This window comes from Catharus ustulatus, chromosome 7 (assembly GCF_009819885.2).
Source record: "Catharus ustulatus isolate bCatUst1 chromosome 7, bCatUst1.pri.v2, whole genome shotgun sequence".
Lineage (NCBI taxonomy): Eukaryota > Metazoa > Chordata > Aves > Passeriformes > Turdidae > Catharus > Catharus ustulatus.
This window is the reverse complement of record NC_046227.1, coordinates 2,708,689-2,730,935: the sequence shown is the minus strand read 5'-3', so window position 1 is coordinate 2,730,935 and position 22,247 is coordinate 2,708,689. Positions and strand designations below refer to the sequence as shown.

General features: G+C 49.4%; 2 protein-coding genes and 1 pseudogene across 2 annotated transcripts in view; all 3 read left to right on the top strand.

Moving 5' to 3' along the window:
- The first annotated feature begins 335 nt into the window (after positions 1–335).
- LOC116998814 lies at positions 336–4,048 on the top strand (annotated as a pseudogene).
- Positions 4,049–8,838: 4,790 nt separating this feature from the next.
- On the top strand, positions 8,839–9,936 carry LOC116998684 (interferon lambda-3-like). Its single transcript, XM_042779448.1, has 5 exons — positions 8,839–9,006; positions 9,267–9,329; positions 9,461–9,604; positions 9,690–9,761; positions 9,844–9,936. Exons 1-5 carry the CDS (start codon positions 8,839–8,841, stop codon positions 9,934–9,936), a joined length of 540 nt encoding a protein of 179 aa, XP_042635382.1.
- A 1,934-nt stretch (positions 9,937–11,870) lies between these two features.
- UBE2F (ubiquitin conjugating enzyme E2 F (putative)) overlaps positions 11,871–22,247 on the top strand; it is a 52,934-nt gene continuing 42,557 nt past the window's right edge. The window contains exons 1-3 of the mRNA XM_033064033.2: positions 11,871–11,977; positions 13,767–13,900; positions 21,610–21,639. Coding sequence (XP_032919924.1) covers positions 13,783–13,900; positions 21,610–21,639 — 148 coding nt within the window. The 5' untranslated portion in view covers positions 11,871–11,977; positions 13,767–13,782. The remainder of the gene's footprint in view (positions 11,978–13,766; positions 13,901–21,609; positions 21,640–22,247) is intronic.

Below are 22,247 nucleotides of genomic sequence, written 5' to 3'. Positions count from 1 at the left end.
TGCTGCATTTTTCCTTCCTGCTGGACACCAGGAGGGGACTTCAGGACAGACAGAGCTCTGTGTGTATGGCTCTGGCTGCATTTGAATCCCGTTCTGCTGCCTTGCAGCATCCTCTGGGCTCTGCATCTGCTCGAGCATTCCCGGGACCCGTGGGCACTTGGAAAGCCGCACCTCTGTAATCGATAACCGCGGAGCTGTGTGAAGGCTCAGGCTCGGCTCTGCCGCTCCAGATCCCGGTGGGATGGAGCCTCTGGCAGCCGCCCGCAGGATTTCCCCCCGCTCCGGCCGGGCTGGGCGGTCCCGGGGCGGTGCCGCCATCCCTCGCCTCGGGCTCGGTGCCGCCCCGCAGCCCGGGCTGGGCGGCGCTGGGAGCGGCTGCGGTGAGAGCGAGGGGCTGCGGGGACAAGGGACAGCGCCGGGAGGGGCCCTCCGGAGAGCGCTGCTCCTCCGGCCCTGAGTGATTGAGCATCTCTTCCTCTGAAGGCAGAACAGCCCTTGCTCTGCCGGTGTGTTTGTGTATCGTGCGGGCACTCCAGCGGGTGTCCATCCCCGGCATCGCGGCTCGGAGCGCTCCGGGCAGCGCCTGCGGTGGGGCCGAGCCCCGGGAGCTGCCGCTGCCTCGGACGGCGCCTGCTCGGGCACGAACAGGATGGGGCCGGGAGCCTTCCGGGGCGGAGCGGGGGGATGGGGCTGTGAGAATGGAGCGGGCACGGAGCGGGGCTGGAGCCGGGAGCGCCGGGCCTGAGCTGTTCCGGCCTCTCCCGAAGGGTCCCGCTCGCCCCCACGCGTTCCTGGGTTCCGTGATGCCCGTGGATTCAGTCGGATAAGAGACTTGCAGTGGCTTCCAAGGTGGAGTTGTCACTGTGTGAAAATGGATTTCCTTAAAAAAATCCTCCCATGTTTTACTGGCAGCCTTTCTGCTGCGCTGCTGGGTGAAGGATTTGAGGAAGCAGCCGGGTGGGAGGGTGGGGAAGCACAGGAGTTGAAGTGTGTAAAAGCCTGGAAAGCTTTTCCTGTCGCACGCCGCAGGTTTGCTGCTGTGATTAGCTCGGGGCTGTGGGAGGGATTCCTGGAGAGCAGGAATTGGCGCTCCCTTGCTGGAGCCCCACGGGCAAAGTCCTGCCGGTGTCCCGCGGGGAGCGGAGCGCTCGGGCCGGGCTGAGCAGCGGCAGGAGCTCGGTCCCTGGGACATCCCCGGCTCGCTGCTCCTGCAGGTGCCAGCTCAACCCAGCATGGCCACCCAGAGGTTCGAGGGCAGATGAGCATGCGGCGGTCTACCAGAAGTACAGGTTTGCACCGGGAAAGGAGCTCAAGCAGACCATCCTCTCCTACCTGCAGGAAAAGGTGAGCGGCTGGAGGAGAAATCCAAGGAGTGTTTAATTGTGGGTGGCAGTGTTTGCCTTGCTGGGAGTGTCCCTTTGGTTGGTGCCTCAGGGGAAGATAGAGCAGCAGCCTCAAGGCCAGGAGGGGGCACAGGAGAGGCTTTCTGCAGGTTCTGCCATGCCAAGGCTGTTCCTGGGGGAAGGGATGGGGTCACAGCCCGGGAATTGGGCGGCTGCCCACTGACACACACCCACTCCTCCCTGCAGAAGGCGATCCCTGCGGAGCTGGCGGTGGATGTGGGCTGTGGGTCTGGACAAGGCACCCACTTCCTTGGGGAGCACTTCAAGAAGGTGGTGGGCACGGACATCAGCGCAGCGCAGATCCAGGAGGCCAAGGACACCCCCGGCATGCCCAACATCTCCTACCTGTGAGTGCCAGGGCAGCAGGCTCAGCCCAAGGCAGAATTGAGGTCCTCCCGTGGAGGTGGTGGCTTGTGAGTGTGAGTGCTGGGAGAGCCAGCTGGCACCAAAGGTTCCATTGGATGGAACTCCTGGTGTGCACAAGCGTTATCCTAGACCTGCACAAGCTGTGGTCTCACATCCCAAACCATCCAAAAGCACGCGCTGGCTTCACGTCCTGCTGTGTAATTCCCATGGACGTGACCCGTGGCTTTCCCCTTGGCCCTTGCAGCGTGTGCCCTGCAGAGGAGCTGCCGTTCCAGGACGGCTCCGTGGACGTCCTGACGTCGTTCACGGCCGCGCACTGGTTCGACATCGAGCGCTTCATGAGGGAGGCCGAGCGCGTGCTGAGGCCGGGCGGCTGCGTGGCCATCAGCACCTACACCGTGGACATGAGCGTGCGCTACGGAGACTGCTCCGAAAAACTCACCCAGATCTTCAGGGAGGTGAGCTGGCTAAACCTCAGCGCGGGGGGAATGGGTGGCTTTGGATGCAGGGAGGAAGGAATGGGGTTCAGGGGGTGTGACAAGAGGAATCCTCATGCACAACGGGGCAAAGGGATGGGTAAGTGCAGGGATAAGGCTGAGGCAGGATTTAGAGACTTCCACACGAGGCTGGGATCATGAGGGACATGAGGACTGATAGGGCAGACTCTGGTGGGGGTGAGAAGGGTGCCAGGGCAGATCTGGGAGCTGGTATTGTCCAGGAGACTTCTCCTGTTGCCCTGATCACAGTGAAAAGAATGGGAAGTAGAAACTGTTGGGAATAAATCCTTTTTTTAGAAATCTTTCTGGACGAAGGCTGTTTTAACAACTGGATAAAAGGAGACTTTGCACTATGAGTAAAAGCTGTGCAGGGAGGACAGGAGCCTTATTTCTATAATAGGATCTTTGAATTAAGCAAGAATTTGGTGTATTTTAATGCAACAAGTCTTTAAAAACAAAAAGGACATATGAACATATCGGATGCAGGCCCAAACCTGAGTTAAGTGGCATCTGAAAACTTCAAGTGGTTTTGTGTTTGTCTTTAATACACATCTTTACAGTGCTGGGACCAGATTTTAAAATATTCCCATGACAGACTAAAATATGTCTTGGACAACTACCAAGTGATCTTTGAGGCCTTGCCATTCCCAGACAAGAAGAGGTGAGCAGAACCACCTTTGATGGTGTCAGATATTTTATCCACCACCATGTCAACCCTGTGTCCCCCCACCTTTGAGATTTACCTTGCAGTGCTCCTTTCTTGCCCTTGTCTCTGTAGAGTCACTGATATCTACGACCCAATTCCCATGACTGTGGAGGGTGTGGTTGGTTACATGGAGTCTGCCTCTCCCTATCAAACCTTTAAGAAGAGTGACCCTACAGCTGCAACATCCCTCCTCCAAGAGACTGAGAAGAGGTGAGAACACTGCAGGACGTGGAGGATCTGTCCTATGCAGAGGGAGGTTGTGCAGACCCCTTCAAACTGCAAGGGCAGGGATGTGCTCCCTCCTTTCCCCCAGGGGTGGACACCTTTAAGGGGTTAAACAGCAGATCCTTACATTTTAAGCTTGAAGCAGTAGGATGTGCTTGCACTGATGTGTCCATGAAACCTCTAACATGAGACTATCCTGATTTTCTTTACTTTGCTCTTAATTGGCATGAAAAATATCGGTGGTTGCATCTTCACCCATGTGTTTCAGCCCCAACAAGGGCCTGCTGATTTATTCACTGACCAGAACAGCCCTTGTGCAGCCGCTGGAAGCATTTGCCCTGCCACCTCTGTGCTGTGGGTGGAAGAGATGTGTCTCTGCTTCTGGGCAGGGTGAGACCCTTCCTCTGCTTGTCCTTTCAGGATGCTGGAGACCATGGGAGTTTCCTCTCGTGAGACCCCAGTGGAGTTCTTGGTGAGGCACGTCTGCGTGCTGGGCTGCAAGGGCCGCTGAGAGAGCAAACCCTTCTGACCTGGTGCTGCAATGGAAGGAGAAGGTGGATTGTCTCCTAAAAGCCTGCCTGTAACTGCTCTTACTCCTTGGGAATAGTGGTGCTGATTTTGCTGATTGAAATTTTGGTCTCCTGGTAGAAAGCAGATGAGGTTTTATGCCCCTCAGGCTCCTGCCCACCTTGTTTGTGGAGTGTGCCTGGTGCTGCTCCCTTGGCACTGGAAGTGTCCCATTGTAGACACATTGCTGGGTTAATAACGTGGGGAAGGGAATCACAGAACAGCTGAGAAACTCACTGCATTTCTTACACAATTAATAATAATTAAAAATCGAGCTGAGAAAATGTTGCCTGTGGTTCCTGTTTTACAAAGAGGCTGTGGAGCACCCACTGGCTTGGGAATAACTGTGCTACATGTCCTGATGCCCTCAGTGCCCCTCTGCTCTGTGGGGAAGTTGGGTTTTGGGTAGGAAGGGCCATTGTCCCCTTTCCCTGCCCTGGCTAAGCAAGGAGCTGTGCAATGTGCAGGCTGCCTGGAAAGGGGCTGTTCTCACCCCCAGTGTGCCCCCATCCCTGGTGCCTTGCTGGCTGGTGCAGGTATCAGCAGGGCCTTGGCCCTAGAACAGCTCAGGAGCCTTTATGGGATCCCTCCCTGCTGAAGGAGAGCAGGGTTGTGCCCCTATCACCCACCCATGCTGCAAAGAGAAGATTAGAGGCTGCATTTTTTGGGAGGGGCAAAGGCAGACATGAGGCCCAAAGCTGGGCTTACCCTGGCACAGGTCACCTCCTGTTTGCCTTCTGGATATTTCAAGTCCAGACCCATTCTATGCAGGGATCTTTCCCTTTCCTGTAATTCCTGTCCTTGGCAAGAAGGCTTCCCTGACACCATGGGAAGGGCCCTGCCCCTCTCTCTGTTCTACATCGGTGCTTTAGTAAAAAAGATGAAGTGCCACCTCTGGTCCCAACCCCAGAGAGTGCACCTGGAGGGACTGGAGGTACCTCTGCTGAGCTCCTGGGCTCTCAGGGTCCTGACCGAGCTCCCCTCAGCTTGCTCAGGGTGGGGAGCCAAGGCTTTGCCCCCACTGGGTCCCCCAGGAGGGTGATGGGATCTCAGGAGGAGAGCTATGGAGTGGGAAGCCCATCAAGGATGGGAGGCTGGTTGCTGTCTCCATGGCCAGGACTGGCTCAGGCCCTGCTGTCACTGGCTGAGGGGCTGCTCCAGGTGCAGGCTGGGTTTGGGCCAGCAGCAGCTCTCAGGCCTCCCTTGCTGGGTGAGCATGAGGGGTCTCTCCTGCCCGGGAGGGCACTGGGTGCCACCACTGCTGTGATGCCCAGGGCCTGTGTGGCTGCCTGGGCTGGGGAAGCCCCAGCTCTGCTGGCAGGGCTTGTCCCTGTGAGGTGCATGCCCACAGACATTCCAAAGCAGAGAGGGGTTCCCCAGGAGGTGACATCCCATGTCCCTACAGTGCTGGCAAAAAGTGGGGGTAAAAGTGTTTGGGGTTTTTCCTCACTTTAAATTTAAAAGAAGTTTGAGTCTACTCGCTAAATGTCCATCTGTAATTTAATTTACAACCCCTTCCCTCCCTGCACCACACGGCCATGACTGAACAGCAGGGACAGATTGCATCATCACACGTGCTGGGAGGTGCTGAAGGGCTCTGGGGATGGAGTGGGGCTGGCGGCACCTTGGTGGCACCAACACCCTGCGCTGGCAGGGACAGGTCTGGTGATGGCTGATGAGCAGAGCCCACCTGCTGCCCCCTGTCCTGGCACCCTGGGGCCATGGGCAGGACTCCCACACCTCACCCAGGGGTGTATTTTAAAGCTGGCTCCTTTGGGGCACGCTTTCTGTTTTTTCTGTCTTGTCTACCCAGACTGGTCGGCTAGCAGGAGTCACTTCCTCCCAGACAAGCCCACTGACTGGGGCCAGGAGCCATCTGGGCTCATCCTTAGCCACAGCAGTGCCAATGCTTGTGGCAAACAGCTTTCCCACGCTTGTGGCAAACAGCTTTCCCACGCTTGTGCCATGCAGGAGCCCGTGAGTCACCACGGAGCGATTACCTCACCCGCTGCTGACGCCAGCCCTGTCCACTGTCAGCTTTCACTTTTGTTCTCGCACCTGGAAATCCCACACACCTGGAATTTCTTGCTCCAAGCAAGCTTGAGTGGTTGCAGCCTCCAGGCTGGGTGAACCCAAGGAAGGGGCTCCATCATCACCATCTGTGCTGTTCTCCTAGCACCATCGGCAGCCGGGACTGGAATGATGAGTGTGGTGCCCTGCAGACTCTGTTGGGCACAGTGTGATGTCCCAGCGCATGCTGGCTTTGGGGAACTCTCCACTGGCAGGGACAGCTGGCACTGGCACAGTTTGGAGGAGCTGTGAAAATGTAGCCATGCTTTGCTGGCTGGGCTATGGTGGAGTGTGACATTGCTGGGCAAGACACACCAATGCCCAGGATGGCAACCCCACCCAGTAAGAAAAAGCCCTGACTGCTGCTCAGCCAGACCTCTGCTCAGCTGTGGCTGGGGGTGGCACAAATATCTGAGAAAAGTGCCCAGGAGAGATCCTCATCCCTCCATTCCAGCCACCATGAGTGCTGGGGGCTGCGCTCATGGCCCGGCTTCGCCTGCAGCTTTAGCTTTTCTTTGGTGTGTCTGAATTTCCTTTTCATGTGTGAAGAGGTGAGGTTTCACTTTACTTCTCCAAACAGAAATGACAGCTGGGAGAGAAAAGCCACAGCGATGGGAAACAGGAGCCCAAGCTGTCCCACAAGGATGTGATGCTGCTCTGTGACCCGACGGGTGACACGAAAGTGTCTCGGCAGGGATGGGTGCTGTGGGACCGTGGGTGGTGCTGGATCACCCCTCTCTCACTGGGGGCCACATTTGTTGTACAGCTGGGATTTTCTATTTCAGCTGAGCTGTGCCTGTTTGGATGACAGAAATGGACTTACTGATGCTGGTTTGGACTTGTATTTCAGAACTGTATTGATCATGAATTTCGTTGTGTTGAATAAAAATTCATCTCTTGTGGGTTTCTTTAATGGGAGGAAAGGAAAGACAGAGCCATTGTCCTGTTCACCAAAAGGGCAGACAGGGGACACCAGCCCACACCAGGGCTCAGGCTTTCAATGGCTGACCTGCCCTGACCTGCTGCTGTGAGGGAGGCTGGTGCAGGAGCCTGGTCCAGTGGCCACATCCATGATTGGAAAACCTGAGCCCACCACACTCTGGGGCTTTAGCACCATGTTTTGCTTTCCTGGCTCTTCTCAAGCTGTCTGTATCCAGTTTGGACAAAGTGGAATGAGCCACTGTCCAAACCATGCTGCCTGCTCCCATACTTCATGTCCACTGTGGTTTTCCAGGAAAGATCTGAGCCCTCGGGGATGCAGCTGGAGCAGGGCTCACGGAGGGCTGGATGGACCCTGTGAGCCAACAGCTGGTCCTACTCAAACTCTTCATTAATTGGATGATGAGGCCCAGGGGACCTCCGCTGTACCAAGCTCAGTGGTAACACCAAACTGGGAGGAGTGGATGACCCAGCAGGGGATTGTGCTGCTGTCCACAGGGACTTCAACAAGCTGGAGAAATGCGCTGATGGGAACCTCTTGAAGCTCAAGTGTTTCCAGAAGGCCAAAGAAGGTGATTCCTCCTCTCTCCTCAGCACTGCTGAGGCCACCCCTGAAGTGCTGGGTCCAGTTTTGAGCTCCTCAGTGGGAGAGAGACATGGCAGGGACTGGAGGGAGTCCAACCCAGGTCATGGAGATGATGGACAGGAACATGTCTCCCATGAGGAAAGGCTGAGAGAGGAGGCTCAGGGGCTCATGGTGGTGTGACAACACAGGCTGAGCCAGGGAAAGTCCATCTGAACACAAGAAAAACAGAGAGGCTGTGAAGTGTCCACTCCATCCTTGGAGATGCTCAGAGCTGGTCACTGTGCCAGCTGATCCTGCCAGGGCAAGGGCTGAGCTGGACAATGTCAAGATGTCCCAGCTCACCTGCATGACCACATCCACGGCACTCTGCACACCCACAGGTGTACCTTTACACATGCTTCCACAAGAACTTTGCTGCTTTTCTTGGACTCTTTGAAATCAGTGCTTTAGTTCCTAATATGAACTTTTAAAATTGGGTCCTCCTGGAGTGCTCTGTGCCCACTGTGCAAGGCCCTGCAAAGTGCATTTATGCCTTTTTCTTTCTTACTGTCTTTGCTTCTTGGATCCAGATATTGCCCTAATTTTTTTCTATTTAAAAAAATAAAAAATATATATCCCCTATCTCAGCAGAGGGATGTCAATACACCCTGTTTGTGTCTCCAGGCTGAACAGGGGCTGAACACTGAAACCCCAGCCAGTCTCAGTGCCTTGTAGGGTGGCAGCCCTGCTCATCTTCATCTCCCTCCACAACTCTCTGTCCCACCTGGAAAACTTCAGGTCAAAGTGCTTCTGCTTTCACCTTTTTCCCTGCTTTGGTGGTGAGCCTGGTTCCTTGGGATAACACAGCCATAAAAGCTCACGCCTGCAGCCTGGACTGTGCAGTGCCCACCCCTGGCTGCTGCTTGTGCCCCCTGCCTGCCATTCCCAGGGACCTTTCCCACAGGAATTCCTGCTGCTGCTCAGGAGGCACCAAAACCCTCCTGTCCCCTGTGACCTTGTCCCCAGGTGTGTCCCGCAGCTCTCAGCATGGGGTGGGGCTGGGCCATGCTGGTGTTCCCCCCACTTGCCAGCCACAGCCTGGCAGCAGCGTCCCCCCCCAGCCCCAGCATCCCCCGGCATCCCGGGCTGAGGCAGAGCAGGCAGCAGGGCTGGAAGCAGCAGGGCAGGTAACGGAGGGGAGATTCCCTGCACCACTTTCATTTTCTTGTTTCCAGCTGTACCAGCCCTGGGTTTTCCTATGAATATGAAAGCACCAGGCAGGGATAAAAAGCTGGAGATGCAGCAGCAAGGCAGCTCCTTGGACCATCTCAGAAGCTCCACGTCTGAACAAGCTACCTGTAGCACCTGTCAGACACCTCTGCATCTGAAATTTAGCAAATCCTGCACGGAGTCCTCCAGTTCATCCTCCCTGGGATCTTGCACCTCAGCCTCCTCACCCCATCGTTATCCATCGCCGACTGCCAAGCCTTCGCTGCCGAAATGTCGTGCCTGAGCCTCACCCCACTGCTGGTGCTGGTGCTGGTGCTGGGGGTCAGCCTGGGGGCTGCCTTTCCCCATCACACCCTGAGGAAGGACTGCAGTCTGTCCAAGTACCAGACGATTGCATCAGAGGAGAAGGAGGCTATGGACAAGATGAGACAAGAGTTTGTGAGTACTGCTGGCAGCGCGGGGCTGTGGGCTGGCAGGGGGCAAGGCAGAGGGGATGCTGAGTTCAACACCTGAGTGACAAGGTGCATGGTTTCTGCAGAAGTTTGGGGATGAGAAAGATGTTTTCCAAAGGTGTGTGGGGACATGCTGGGCCAGATTTTGTCCTGGTTTCAGACCCCTCAAGGCTGGCTGGGGTTGTACAACATTGCCAGAAGTCACGATGAGAGTTTCTCAGTCTCTCTCTTGGTTTACGCCTGCAGGGGAATGACCACAAATGCAACACCAGGCTCTTCCATCGGAAATGGAACGCAGTAAACTTGCCGGTAAGAGTGAGGTGATGCTGTAAAAAGGGGGCACACCTCTCCTGACAGCTGGTTCCACGTCGGAGGCTGGAGACTCCCATCCTCCAGCCCCGCTCCTTCGGGTCGCTAACCAGGGCACTTGCCACCCCCAGATGTCCGACCGAGTGCTGCTGGTGGTGGCCGAGCTGAACCTCACCACGGCCATGCTGGAGCTCCCCGCTGATCCCAGCTTTGCCGAGCTGCGCCGGCAGCCCCTGAAGTTCTTCGACCAAGCCCGTGCGGATGTGCTGGGCTGTGTGAGTGCCTCCCCGAGCCCCTTGCCCCGGGCCAGCTCCGTGACCGCGCCGGGGGCTGCTCCTTACCCCGCCTCTCTCCCTGCAGGTGGATCCCGCTCACCAGCCCTCGGGCAGGCTGCGGCACAGGCTCAACAAGCTGCAGGAGGCCATGCGAACAGTAAGTCGGGGCCAGCGGGGTGACGGGCTTTGGGGTGCCGGCCCCACCTCGGAGCTGACCCAGCCCTTGTGTGTCCCCGCAGGAGAGCACGGAGTGCCTGAGAGCCAGCACCATCGTGAACGTCATGCACGTGCTGGAGAACCTGCACTGCGCTGCCCTGCGCCACAAGTGCTGAAGCGCCCGAGAAGGGGAAAATCCTCCGCGCTGCGCTGTTACCTCCCATCTCACCTGCTGAACCCTTCTCCTCACCTATTTAACCCCTTTCCTCACTTACGCGAGCTCAGGACACAATTTTTAATTTTTTTATCCCCCGCCACAGTCTTTTAAATTATTGGCTCGGGATGAGGCGAAGTAATGCCCTTCCTGAATATGCGTGAATATGCGTGCCTTTATTTTTCTAGTTGTCAAAATGTTTTTAAGGAAATCTATTTTTTTACCTGCTATTTATTAAAGAGTATATTCTGCATACTTGCCTGTGTAAATTATTTTATTATGTGCTATTTAACGTGAAAACTAAAGTAGTTAATTAAATTACTATAAAGCAGATTTTTTACTTTGCTTTTCTGCAATACCACAGCACAGGTATCGCCTGCACTGCTTGCAAGGACATTGCCCACAAGGAACCTCGTCGCGTTTAATCCGGGCACGGGGAGAGGGAGAAAAGCCTGGATGTCGGGTTTTTTTGGGGAGCTTTAATAGAATCTGTCGAATCTCTTGTGGTGATATCTGACGTCAGAGCAGAGCCCGAGGCAATGAAAACCCATCCAGAGGGAAACGCCCTTGGGCCAGCACCTCCCGAGGGCGGGGAAACCCCGAAGGCGTGTGTGGAATTCCCTGTGGAATGCGGGGTTTGGCCGCAGCGCTGCACAGCTCCTCCCGGTAATCCACGCTTCGCTCTGTGACCTGGGGAGGCAGATTCCATCAACAGCTCCTTTGGAGCTCCTGGCCCTGCTTCCGACTTCACCACTCGCTTTTGACGGCTTGCAGAAATCCCTCTGTGGGACGAGGATGTTTTTAGGACGTTTCTGTCCAAAGGTGCTGTGCTGTGCTATCCAAACAATACATGGATCTGAGGAGAAAAGCCTAAGGAGGGAAGAAGGGGCTCTAAGCAGTTCTGTGCTGGTTTAACTACATTCCAGTAAGCCCAGTTCCAGTTTCTTTTTGGAGAAGGAGTAGTGCTGTCATTGCAGTGAATGTTTAGGATGCAGTATTTCAGTAGCTGTATGCCAAACTTCCCTTTAACAGAATTGTGAAAATTTCTTAAATTTTTGGGCAGTCTAGTTACAATACCCAAGTACTCACTCTCCATTACTAAATGCACTCTTACGATCATTTTTTGCACTGATTATATCTGATGGACTTGTGCTTCTATATGATTGATATTTCATTTGATTGGCTATTGCATTTTGATATTATTGACATATTGATTGACTATTCCATCTGCTTTACTAGTTTTCCACTCGCCAGGTGCTGCAATGTACAAATAATTGATTAATTTAAGCAGGAGCCAAGGCAAACGCTGCAGCCTGGTTATAAGCTCTGCTCCTGAAATCACGCAGACAGCTGCTGGTTTTTCTCCCTCCTGGTGTGCTACTATTTGCCATAAACTCACCGTAATTTATATTGTGGCTGAATCACCCCTTTGGCACAGCAGTAAAAGAAGAGAATTTATTGGAAATGGCTTGCCAGGAAGGCGGTGGGCTCACCATCCCTGGAGGTGTTTAAGGAACGACTCAACGCGGCACTCGGTGCCGCCGTCTGGGTGGCACGCTGAAAATCCGTCAAAGGTTGGGACTCGGTGATCTCTTTCCTAACTTTAATGATTCTGTGATTCCGTTTACAAAAGGTGACAAAACTCTGCCTGGGGACAGATAACTCCATAAATTCCCCTCGGGCACTGCCTGACACTCTGGCGCTGAGGGAGCGCCCCAATATGGCGGCGCTGCCTGAGGGGGCCCCTCAGCGGCAGCCCCAACATGGCGCCGCCCTCCCGGCGGCACACGGCCTCCCCGGCGCACCCGCCAAACTCTCGCGAGATCCCGGCGGGGGCACTTCCCGGCCCCACCTGTGCTCTCGCGAGATCTCCGCTGAGGGAGGAGGAGGAGGAGGAGGAAGAGGAGGAAGGAGAAGGAAGGAGGAGCCGCCACCGCCGCTCCCCCGGGCTGGCGCCGGGGATGGTGTTGGCCGCGGCAGCCGGGCCCTGACGCCGCGCTCAGGTACGTGCGGGCTGTTCCCCTTCCCTCAGCCCCTGGCTCGGGCCTGGCCGGTCCGGCTGTCCCCGTATCTGCCGGCCCGCCAGGCCTCGGCTCCCGCCGGGGTCCCCCGGCCGCGCTCCCCCACAGCCCCGCGGTGCCTGTGCCTTGCGGAGGGGCTGGGGCTTCCCTGGCTCCCGCGGCAGCTGCAGGATTCCCCGGACTTTTGCTCCTTTTCTTAGAAATGAGTACAGCACCTCTGTCTTCCTTTTCTGTCTCCTCGGCAAAGCTTTACCTGCGATTTGTGAGTGCTTTCTTGCTATGTTTCATTAGAATTTGGGATACAGCTGAAGCGAGTAATTTCTTTTCCAGCCTGGTCATGCTCCTCTTGGGTTCCTGGTTGTCCAGGACAAGTTGTAAAGCTATTTAGGCATTTAATGCCCACCGAAGCTGAATTTATTTGGACTCAGATCCTAAAAGATGGGGGTATTTTTGAGGGATGAGCTGGTCTACAGTATAGAGTTTGGTTTTTTTCCCCCTTCTGTTTTGATTTACGGCCGCGTTCATTACTTTTCAGACCCCCTACTTCCCCCCCTTGTTTTGTTTTTGTTTTTGTTTTTCTTTCATGCAGCTGTTGTTTTTTCCTTCTCCAGGGAAAAATGGGCTGTTTTGTTCTGCTTGTTCCTTCCTTCTCCGGGGTAAAACCTGCAGTTTGTTTCAGTTGAGCCAGCTGGATTTTATATTTACCCTGAAGTGTACTTTTGTTTTTCAGTATACAACTTGAAGCTGACACACGCGTTACTTGTCAGCGTCAGGGAGTTTGACCTTTGCCTAGATCTCACCAGAGTTTCCCACTGTTAGGGACTGTTGTGAAATATATTATTTCCTGTTCTTTAGCTTTGTTGCTCGCTTTTTGGTTAAGCTCTTCTCAGCCTCCAAGTCCAGATTATACCCTGGCTTTTTGCATTTTTGCCCCCTTTATTTGGTTGAATTAATTCGTATGACTTAAAGAATAAGCAGCTCTCCTACCATTGTAGCAGCTGGGGGGCCTGAAGGGTTTGAGTTTTGTCAGCATTGTGTTAGTTTTACCAAAATGTTAAAGAAAGAGGTTGCCTTCAACATATCAAGCCACAACAGATTGGATGTTTTGGCTTCATGACTTTGGCATTCTGACCACCTTTTACTGTAATTAATTTATTAATGCAGTTATTTTCTAGAGTGGATGGCTGGCACAGCCAAAGCCCCTCCTAATTCCAGTTATTTGGCGTGTGTGTGAGGTTTTTGCCCTGTGAGGAGTTAGTGCTGTGCAGCTGTGTAGATAATTGCGCTGTTCTGCAGCCTCAACCCCTTTCCTGTGCTCTGGGAGCCGTCTCAAATCTCACTTCCTAGTTAGAGAGTAGTTCCAGGAATCCCTCCCCTTTCTCGTTTTTATTTTTTTTCTTTCCAAGAGGCAGCTGTCAGTGTTGTGCTCTGAGGTGTGGAGGAGAGCAGGGGGATTTTCACAGCCAAGGAGCAGTGGCAGGCAGTGAAATCGGATTATGAACACAGATGAAAGCTTGCCCTCTCTCCAAAAAACTGAATTTCCTCTTGGCCCGATGCACTGCACCTCCCTCAGCATTCCGAAAAGCTCATTCAGGGTGGCCATCCCCACCTTTCTTTACCCGTGTGCAGCAGCTCTGTGTCCCTGACGATCGTTCGCTCCTCATTCCCTGCGGTGTCCCCCTCCTGCCGCTCGCTTCGGTGACTGTCGCCGTGTTCCAGGTGGGAAGCAGCAGCAATGCTAACGGTGACTGTCGCTCCCACTGTGTTCCAGGTGGGAAGCAGCAGTAATGCTAACGCTGGCAAGCAAGCTGAAGCGGGATGATGGTGTCAGAGGCCCCCGTGCGTCCAACCCAGCGTCCGACTCCACTCGCAGGGTGTCTGTCCGGGACAAGTTACTCGTTAAAGGTGAAAGGATATAGGAATGTGTTGGGATTTACTGGTTTTGGGTGTGTTGCCAGTAAACAGCACTGAATTGTGTATAAATTCCCACAGGTATTTATCAGCTGTCCTCTAAGAGGCTTATTTTGATTTTCAGTATTCGGTAAAAATAAGTGTCCTTCTTACTCAGCTGAAAATTAGTCCAGCATCAATTAAAACATGATAAAAAAAATTGTCACAGAAGTGTATTTGCCTTGCTAGGAACGTGGTTTTTGAGCAAAACCCTAACTGCCTGTCACAGGAAAAACATCCTGAAAGTAACAAAAGTCCTTTGGTGGTTTCAATGGTACATGTCAGAGGCAGCACACTTAAAAAAGATTGAAAAAGAAATGCAAAGAGATTTTTGTCAGCCTGGAGTCACTAAAAGTTGACTGTGAAGTTGTGAATAATTGTACTGCAGTGTAGTGTGTTTTAGGAAGGCTGCTGTAGGTTTTTACCAAAAAAAAGCCCCAAACCTACTGCTTGGCAATTGTGGGTAAATGGGGTAGTTAATGAGACAATAATTAACCTATTTTATAGTTAAATCAGGGACAGCTTTTTCCCCCACTTCATTTTTTTTGTGCATAGAAAATATTATATTTAAAAATCCATAGGTGCTGCCAGCTTGCAGTTACAGATTTAAGCTCAGGTTCACTCCCTCTGGTAATAGCTGAGTGTTAGTGGCAGAGGGATGTGCTGTTTAGGTTGATATTTCTGCTGAAAATGATCAGCAGCAAATACACAGCTGCCACTCCTGGGGTTCACACCATCAGAGGAAATCCACATTTCCTGCTCTTGTTTCAGAATGATGTGAAACCAGCACAGCTGTAATTGCCTGACTGATATTACCTAACTAGCACTCATGGGTTTTTTCCAAATTAGGGTAAGTTCTGTCAGGTATCTGGGGCAAGGTGTCACTGCTGCTTCAGCTAGACTGTAGGAATGTTAAATCCACAGTTTTCTCTCTGTAACATTTTAAGGACTGGGAATTTTTTCTATGCTTTAAATCATGATTGTGATCACACTCACATTTCCAATTTGGAAATCCTCATTGAACTTCAGTTCTGAGGGGGAGCAGTTCAGGCAGGAGAAATAAGCTCTTTAACCAGGCTAAAATACAAAGCCAAATTACTAAATATATATAATCTGAGATTCTCCCTAACCTGCAGGTATAGATTTTAGGGGAAGATAGCAATGTGAAGTAAATACCTGCCAAAGAAATTTTACCCTTAGAGCAATCATGTTTTTCAAAACCATGCCCAAGTCTGCAGGTTGGGAAGAGAATGTAATCTGTAGAAAATTAGTATGGACACTGTAATTGTAATTGCTGTGGCTGTGATGGCAAACCAGCTATCTAAGTGAAACTAAGTATTTAAAAAATGAAGTATTTAAAAAGATAAGTATTTAAAAAAACTAACTAAAACTAAGCATTTAAACGAAATCCTAACTAAGTATTGAACTGACAAATGTTAAAAACAGGTCAGTGCTCACATGGCCCTGACAAGCATTGAATGCTGATCCTGATCTGATTGTGCATGGAAGTTGCATCCCTGCTGTGAAATGAGTGGTGTAGGTCACTTCAAGGGTCACATCAAAGGCACTGGTGAAAATGTTGTAGCTTAATACGAATTTGCAAAAGCACACCAAAGGTTGTTGGCAGGGTTTACACCACTGCTTACTGCATGGATAATACATGCAAAGGAAAATTAAATTAGAATCAATTTGTAGTGATATATTCAGAGGCTGGAATGAAAAGAGGAAAGGGGAAAAGGTAAAGGAAATTCTTGGTTGAGTCAGGAGGTTCAGAGTGAAATCCTTTCCTTTCTAAACTCCTCAGGGAGGAGTCTCAGTGCAGCTGGACCCAGTCTCAGGCTTGGACTCAACATTTATGTCTAAAAGATTTAGCAGAACTTAATCATAAAATCATTTAGGTGTTATATTAATCATTAATCATCTGTAAACATAATATAGATTCAAGATAAGATGTATACTATTTTGTGGTGTGTCCAAGTCAATGCACACACTTACACAAAGATACACGTGGATATATAGATATACGCGCAAATGTGTAAAGGTAATACACATATGTATGTATATTAAAAATTCCCCTCCAGAATCAGTGGAATAGTCCTATAACCTTTTTGGGGATTACTGGAATTTCCTGAAATTCAGGTGAGAATGATGCCATTTCACTCCGGGTATGATTCAGCTAAGGAATGTTCCAAAGCCATCAGGGAATGGCTGATTATTCCTGCTCCCATCTCCCACCTTGTCCAGACAGCAGGAGTTCCTGGTACAGATCAGGAATGCTTCAGCACTGAGCTCTTGTGCCAGAGCCTGACAGGAATTGCTGAAATTGCAAAGCAAGCCAGAGGTTGGGAGAGAGGATCCATGATCATGATGCTCTCCCAAAAGAGCTGTAGGAGCAGCTGCCAGTCTGCTGAGGATGAAATGGGAGCTGGCAGGAGAAGCAGATCATTGCAGTGTAGCTGCTCAAAGTGAGAGGGAAATGAAGTAGGAAAGACTTGTTGAGGATGTTCTAAGCTGCTAATTGCAGGCCATTTGTTTACAAAAGTTTCTAGAATTTGCTTCAGCAGTTTTGAATCAGCTGCAGCAGCATCAGTGATGTTGTGAGGCTGAGTGGAGTGAACTCCTGATGTTGAGGGTGTTTTCAGGTCACTTCAAGATCGCAGGAATGAGTTTGAACCAGGAGTGCAGAGCTGCCTGCTAAAGGTGTGGACACAGCAGTGATGCTGCTGCAGCTGGGCCGGCACCAGGGCTTTTGTTGTTTGTGTGGAGCTGTAACAGCTGAGCTTAGGCTGTTGTGCTGGATCCCAGAGTCACCAGGAGCCTGGAACAGTAGTTGTAAGGAGTTGTTACTGGTGTGTGTTTTGGTTGGTTACAGATAGCACAAGGGGGAAAAGGCTCCATCAGGTCAGTGTCCTGGCAGCAAATTAGAAAATAATCTCTCCTGCATAAAAGAAGAGAAATCCTGGCCATCAGCATGGGAGGAGGAGGAGATGGGAAAAGGCCCAGAGTGTTCTGCCAGTGGTGAAGCAACACTGTGCTCTTCCTGCTCCACAGTGAATTGGGGATAGTCTAATAAATCCTGCAGATGGATGTCTGCCAGCTTTGCTAAGGGTATTATCCAGCCACAGACAGTGTCTGGCTTTTTTCTGGAGGTAAATTGCAGAGAGCCTTGTTTGTGTTGATAGAGAGTCCAGTCCAGGATCTCTGAGGGATGTGTTGTCACACTGATAGCCCTGCAGCCCTCAGTTGTGTTGTGTCCTCTGCCTGGTCAATAGATCAATGCTGTTTTGATTGAGGTGGTGACCATGACCCCAGACACTGACAAATGCAGGTGATGCTTACAGACTTCTAAAGCTTGGTGTAGAACTGCATGCTGGCTGAAAGTAGGAGAAATAAGTGCTAATTGAGGTATGATAGCCATTTGTACTGTGGGTGTGAAGAAACCTCTCAGTTGGTGTTTGAAATAGTGGTGTCAGGCACTGACCTTGACTTTATTGGTGGATGCATGTTAAACAGGCTGTGTTCCACTTCTGGGGAAAAGCTGCTCTTTAAATACAGGTGCCCTTTGTTAGTTTTTCCTTAAGTTGTTCCTTTGCTAATGCCCAGCATTGTTACAGATTCAGGTGTCAGTCATGTCTCAGGACACTTGGGTTATTTTATGGATGTATTGTGAATGGAAATCTCTCTATCACTAAAGTTTTACACGTAGAGAAGTAATTCTGAGTCATTTGGATATTCTCCTCCAGCTGTAGAGAGGGTCTGTTAAAGCACAGCTTTGTTCAGAATTGTGAGTGACTCATCTGTACATCTGTTCTCACTGCATTTCCATCTAGGCTCAGTTGGAGAGTAAGGCCCTAATTCTGTAGGCCTAGTATCCAAATTAAAATAGAGCAAGCAGTACAATTGCTTCAGCAGCTTTCATTTTGTTCTGTGCTGCAGAGGCAATTTTTAATGTTCTGTTCATCTCTACAGGGAACTTAATTAAACTGGGAGCAGGGGCCACATGACTGCTCCTCCAGGATGGTGAGCATGGAGTGCTGAGCTTGAAAGGCAGATCCTTTGTGAAATTTAAAAAGGGCTGAGGACAATCCAAAGTGGTGTTTAAGATGAATATTGTATAATGAAGGTGGCTGCTAAATTGAATTGAGGGTAGGGAGCATGCCAGGATGGCAGTAGCAGCTCATGGATCACAAAACTGCATTTTCAGTAGTGCACAGAACCTTCATCATTCAGTTCTGTGTTCCTACTACTGCTTAGTTTGATTGTGGCAGCTTGAAATAACTTTATATATGTGAAAATGAGTTAACAAGGTTTATTCCTTGGTTGTCTTCAGTATCTGTGGCTTTTACAACCATATTTTTGTAACCAGAAAATATTTTATTATAAACCTGAGAGAGTGGAAGTGGGAAACTGATGATGACAGTGAGGTGTATATCCATTGTAATTGAAAAGGAGGGAAACCATTTATTTGCTTGCTTCAAGCCTTCAAAAATAGTAATATCCCTCCTCATAAAAATAGGTGAGCAAAGTTGAGAGGGGAGAAAATATATTTTTTCTTATACTGTACAGTTCAGAGGAGCTAAGTAGGGAATGCTATGAAGATAGATGAATAAGAATTAGGAGACAAACTGCATTTCTAGAATTAATAGAATATTAGAATTAGTACATAGAAAATGGAATTTTTTAGTTTAAAGGTGTTTAATCTTCATCTCTAGAAGTCTTAAAGAAGTAAAATAAAGAGGGACCTAGACAGGAGAGGGGGCTTTTTGAACAAAACCAGAGAGAGGTAATACTGCTGTGGATGAGAATGTTCACTTGAAGAAATAATGCTTTTATTTGGTGTACTTAAAACAGAACTCCAGCAGGAAGCATAGAACCTGATTTTTGTGGAAGACTTAGTAAACAAAGCACTGCTAAATCCTGATTTGGGGAGGTGAGGGAGCAGAGCAGTGGGGTTGTGGTGTGTGCATTGAACATTCATAAACTTTGTACACACAGCAGGAGTGTTCCTATTTCTGTCTCCAGAACTGTCATGGGGAGGGAGAGTTATTGTTTGTGAAATCATTTATAAATAACTCTGCTTGCTTGTGTTAGGCTTAGAAGCAGCTCAGGAACTGTACAAAAGAGAGAAAAGCTGAGACATAATCCATTTGCACTCAGCTCTTGCAGTGTTTGTGTTTGGTTTAAGTTTAAACCTCACCTTTTTCTGGTTTAAATAGCATTTGGAACTGTTCAAACACGTGTGTACTGGGTCAAGAGCAGGACTCTGCAAGTGCTCCTGCACCACATCACACAAGGGTTTGGAATTCCACATGGAATGTTTGGCGTTTCCTGAGACATGGATTTTCTGGTTGTCTCATCTTTAACGGTGTGAATTGAGACACAGATGCAAATTCTCCACAAAATGACCATGGAAAGTAGTCAAACTGAATTTTCTTCACTGTTCAGCTGTACTGACAGTCACTCCTTGAAAGAGCAGCTCAGAAAAACTTTAGGTTTGTTCCTTAATTCAGTGTCCTTTAATTTAGTGAAACTTTTGGGAGTTCAGTGCATTGGAGCTCTGTTTGTCACTTCCATGCTGTGTTTGTTTACAGATCTGTTAAATAAGCTGGCAACCTGCACAAGGGGTGTTTTCTTACAGAGAATACTTGTGCCAGAGGTGTTGCTTTATGCAGAAAATGTGTAAGGTAAAACATCAGAATCTTAATGGAGCTTGAATGCTCTGGTCAAACTGTTTGCTTTCTGAGCAGCAACATACAAAAATGCTTCTAATGGCCATGTTGTCACTACCCAAGAGACACAGAATTTGGAAAACTCTCAAACACTGAGCTTTGGCCTGTTAAATGTGCTCGTTAATTGGTGGATCACCAATGTTTGTTCATATGGCACAGTTAATAGTAGCATCTGTGGCCTTGCTTGATGCTGCTTTAAACCTTTAGATTATTGAAGCAGATCTTTATTGGCTTTGCCTTCATGAAGTTGTTCCATTCTTAGTTTCAGTGGTTTGTTGCAGTGCTCATTAAAAACCTCGATTTTGGGCCATTTGCCTTTGTTTCCAAAACTTTGTGTGGGTTTATTAGCACAGCATGCACACCTGCAGAGAAGGAGCACAGTGCTCCCTTCTCCTGGGTGTGAACATTTTGTTTTCATGTTTTCACAAGAAAAAACACTCATTCTTGAGAAACACCGAAGTGTGAACACATTACAGGGAATTTTCACTGTTCAGAGGAACTCCAGTGATTGTAAACTCTCTACTGAACCTTGCAGGAGGCAGAAGTGAGGCCTTGCTGGGACTGAACATGCTCTGCCCTTAAATGTCTCCCTTTTTTGGGATCAGGGAAAGGGCAGGCAGGATTCATTAAGCTGAACATCACACAAGCACTGAAAGCAATAAAGAAAAGCAGTCAACACCTTAAAAATGATTGAACCAGGTCCTGAACTTTGCACTGCAGTGAAGATGGATGTGCCTCCCACTATGAAAGGCTGGTGAATTCAAAGAAAGGAGTGAGGGAATAATCTTACAAAAAGTTTTCATAACTGCAGCCTTCAGGGTTTGGTTGTTTTTTTATCGACCAGAAAGGGAAAATTGAAATGAAGTCCTTGTGTACAGCTGAAATTACATTTTTTTTGGGAGGGTGTGTGTTTTATATAGCAAAAGCATGGTTCCTGTGTTGTCCTTCAGTGCATGACTGTGGTTAAATCGGCTCTGGCTGCAGTGTGGGATTTTAAAAGAGTGAAGTTGAGAATTTTACAGTTAAGTGTGAAGCATGATGCTTCTCTTCTGGTGTTTTTTTTCCTCCTAATGTAGTAGGCTGCAGATGCAGGGTGTGCCAAGCACAAGGGAGATGGGAGTCTGAACATCACTGCCACTGCAGAGAAATGCAAGGTTTGGGAAGCATGGATGGCAGGAGGAGTTGTGGAGAGTTAGTGGGAGTTGTGATGAGATCAGTTTGGGTTCAGTACCAAGAATTCTCAATGACAGTTTTGTTCAGATGTGTTTTGAAGTTGGCATTGGAATCTCTTGCATGTTGTCAGTCCAAATAACTGGGCTGTGTCTGTGAAGGCCTGAAAGCAAAGTTAGAAGTGGAAAATAAGACCAGAGGAAAAGCAAAAAATACACTCAATTTTATTTCCTAGGACTTCAGAAGTAAAGAGGGGAGATACCTTGGTGCATCTTGTTAATCTGTAATTGAAAGTAAGACTTCAATAAAATACACAAGGGCAGGGGTTCTTCCAGCAACTCCAGGCTTAGGAATACACTTCATTTCCTAGGGTAACAGAACTAGGATGCTTCCTTTCTTCTATGAATTTTAAGCTCAGGAAATAAATAAAAGGAGAATTTAATTGAATAGGAGTGCATATCAGTAGCAGAAACTGTGCTTTGGAGATGCCAGTGCTCTGTGGTGCTTCAGTCTTGGCAGAGCTGAACTCCCCATCAAAGGAGGATACATTTGCCATGTCTGTAGGGCACATGAGCATTTTTAGTAATGAATTGAGTGGCTTAAAGAGAAATTTCAAGGTAAACTTCCACTGCAGCTTAATTACATTTTTAAGTAAAATTGGATTTACGGGGTGGTTTAAATTAGATCTCTCAATTTGGACTTAAGAAGGGCTTTTATGCTTGCAGAAATAATGGTTTTGTTGTTGTTTTTTTTTTCTTTCTACAGAGGTTGCAGACCTTGAAGCTAATTTACCTTGTGAGTATAACATTTAATAGTATGCATTTTAAGGGGGAAAGGACCATTGGAGTGAACATTTTGACTGAAGTATGAATGCTAATGGTATTTATTAATTCAAAAGAAATTGAATTGTGCACAGCTCCACCACTCTGACTTGGACAGATTTCCTCTGTTGCTTCTTCTTAAGGGCTGTGGAGAACTGGCCCCCTCATTAGTGTCCTTTGGAAGGAATATTGATAATTTGCCTCCAGTTTTTGCTTGCTGGGGAGAGGCAGCAAAACTTCCATAAAGCACCCAAAAGGTTCCTGGAACTCCAGGGTGCAATTAGGGTGCAAACACTCCTGTGTTTTCTTTGTTCTCTCATTTTCAAAGCAGGAGATTCTGATTTAGGGGCAGAGCAAATGGCTCAGCTCTCAGGGAACATGAAGTCAATCTGCAGTTTTTTCACTTCAAGATGTAACCTGATGTCTTTGTTCATAGTGTAAATACTCATAAAAACTAATTTTTAAAAAGTGATCTATACTCCCTAAAAAAAAAAAAAAGAGGCAAGATAATGTTTTTACACCTGGACTCTTACTTGAGACTTACTGCATAAAAGCAGTTAAAGAGAATTTACACAGAGTAAT

What these genes read in the sequence shown, in the direction of transcription:
- LOC116998684 (XM_042779448.1), top strand. Translation starts at nt 8,839, where the DNA reads ATGTCGTGCCTGAGCCTCACCCCACTGCTGGTGCTGGTGCTGGTGCTG. An exon ending in GGAACGCAGTAAACTTGCCG is followed by an intron (nt 9,330 to 9,460) that starts GTAAGAGTGAGG and finishes TGCCACCCCCAG; the next exon opens with ATGTCCGACCGAGTGCTGCT. An exon ending in TGCAGGAGGCCATGCGAACA is followed by an intron (nt 9,762 to 9,843) that starts GTAAGTCGGGGC and finishes GTGTCCCCGCAG; the next exon opens with GAGAGCACGGAGTGCCTGAG.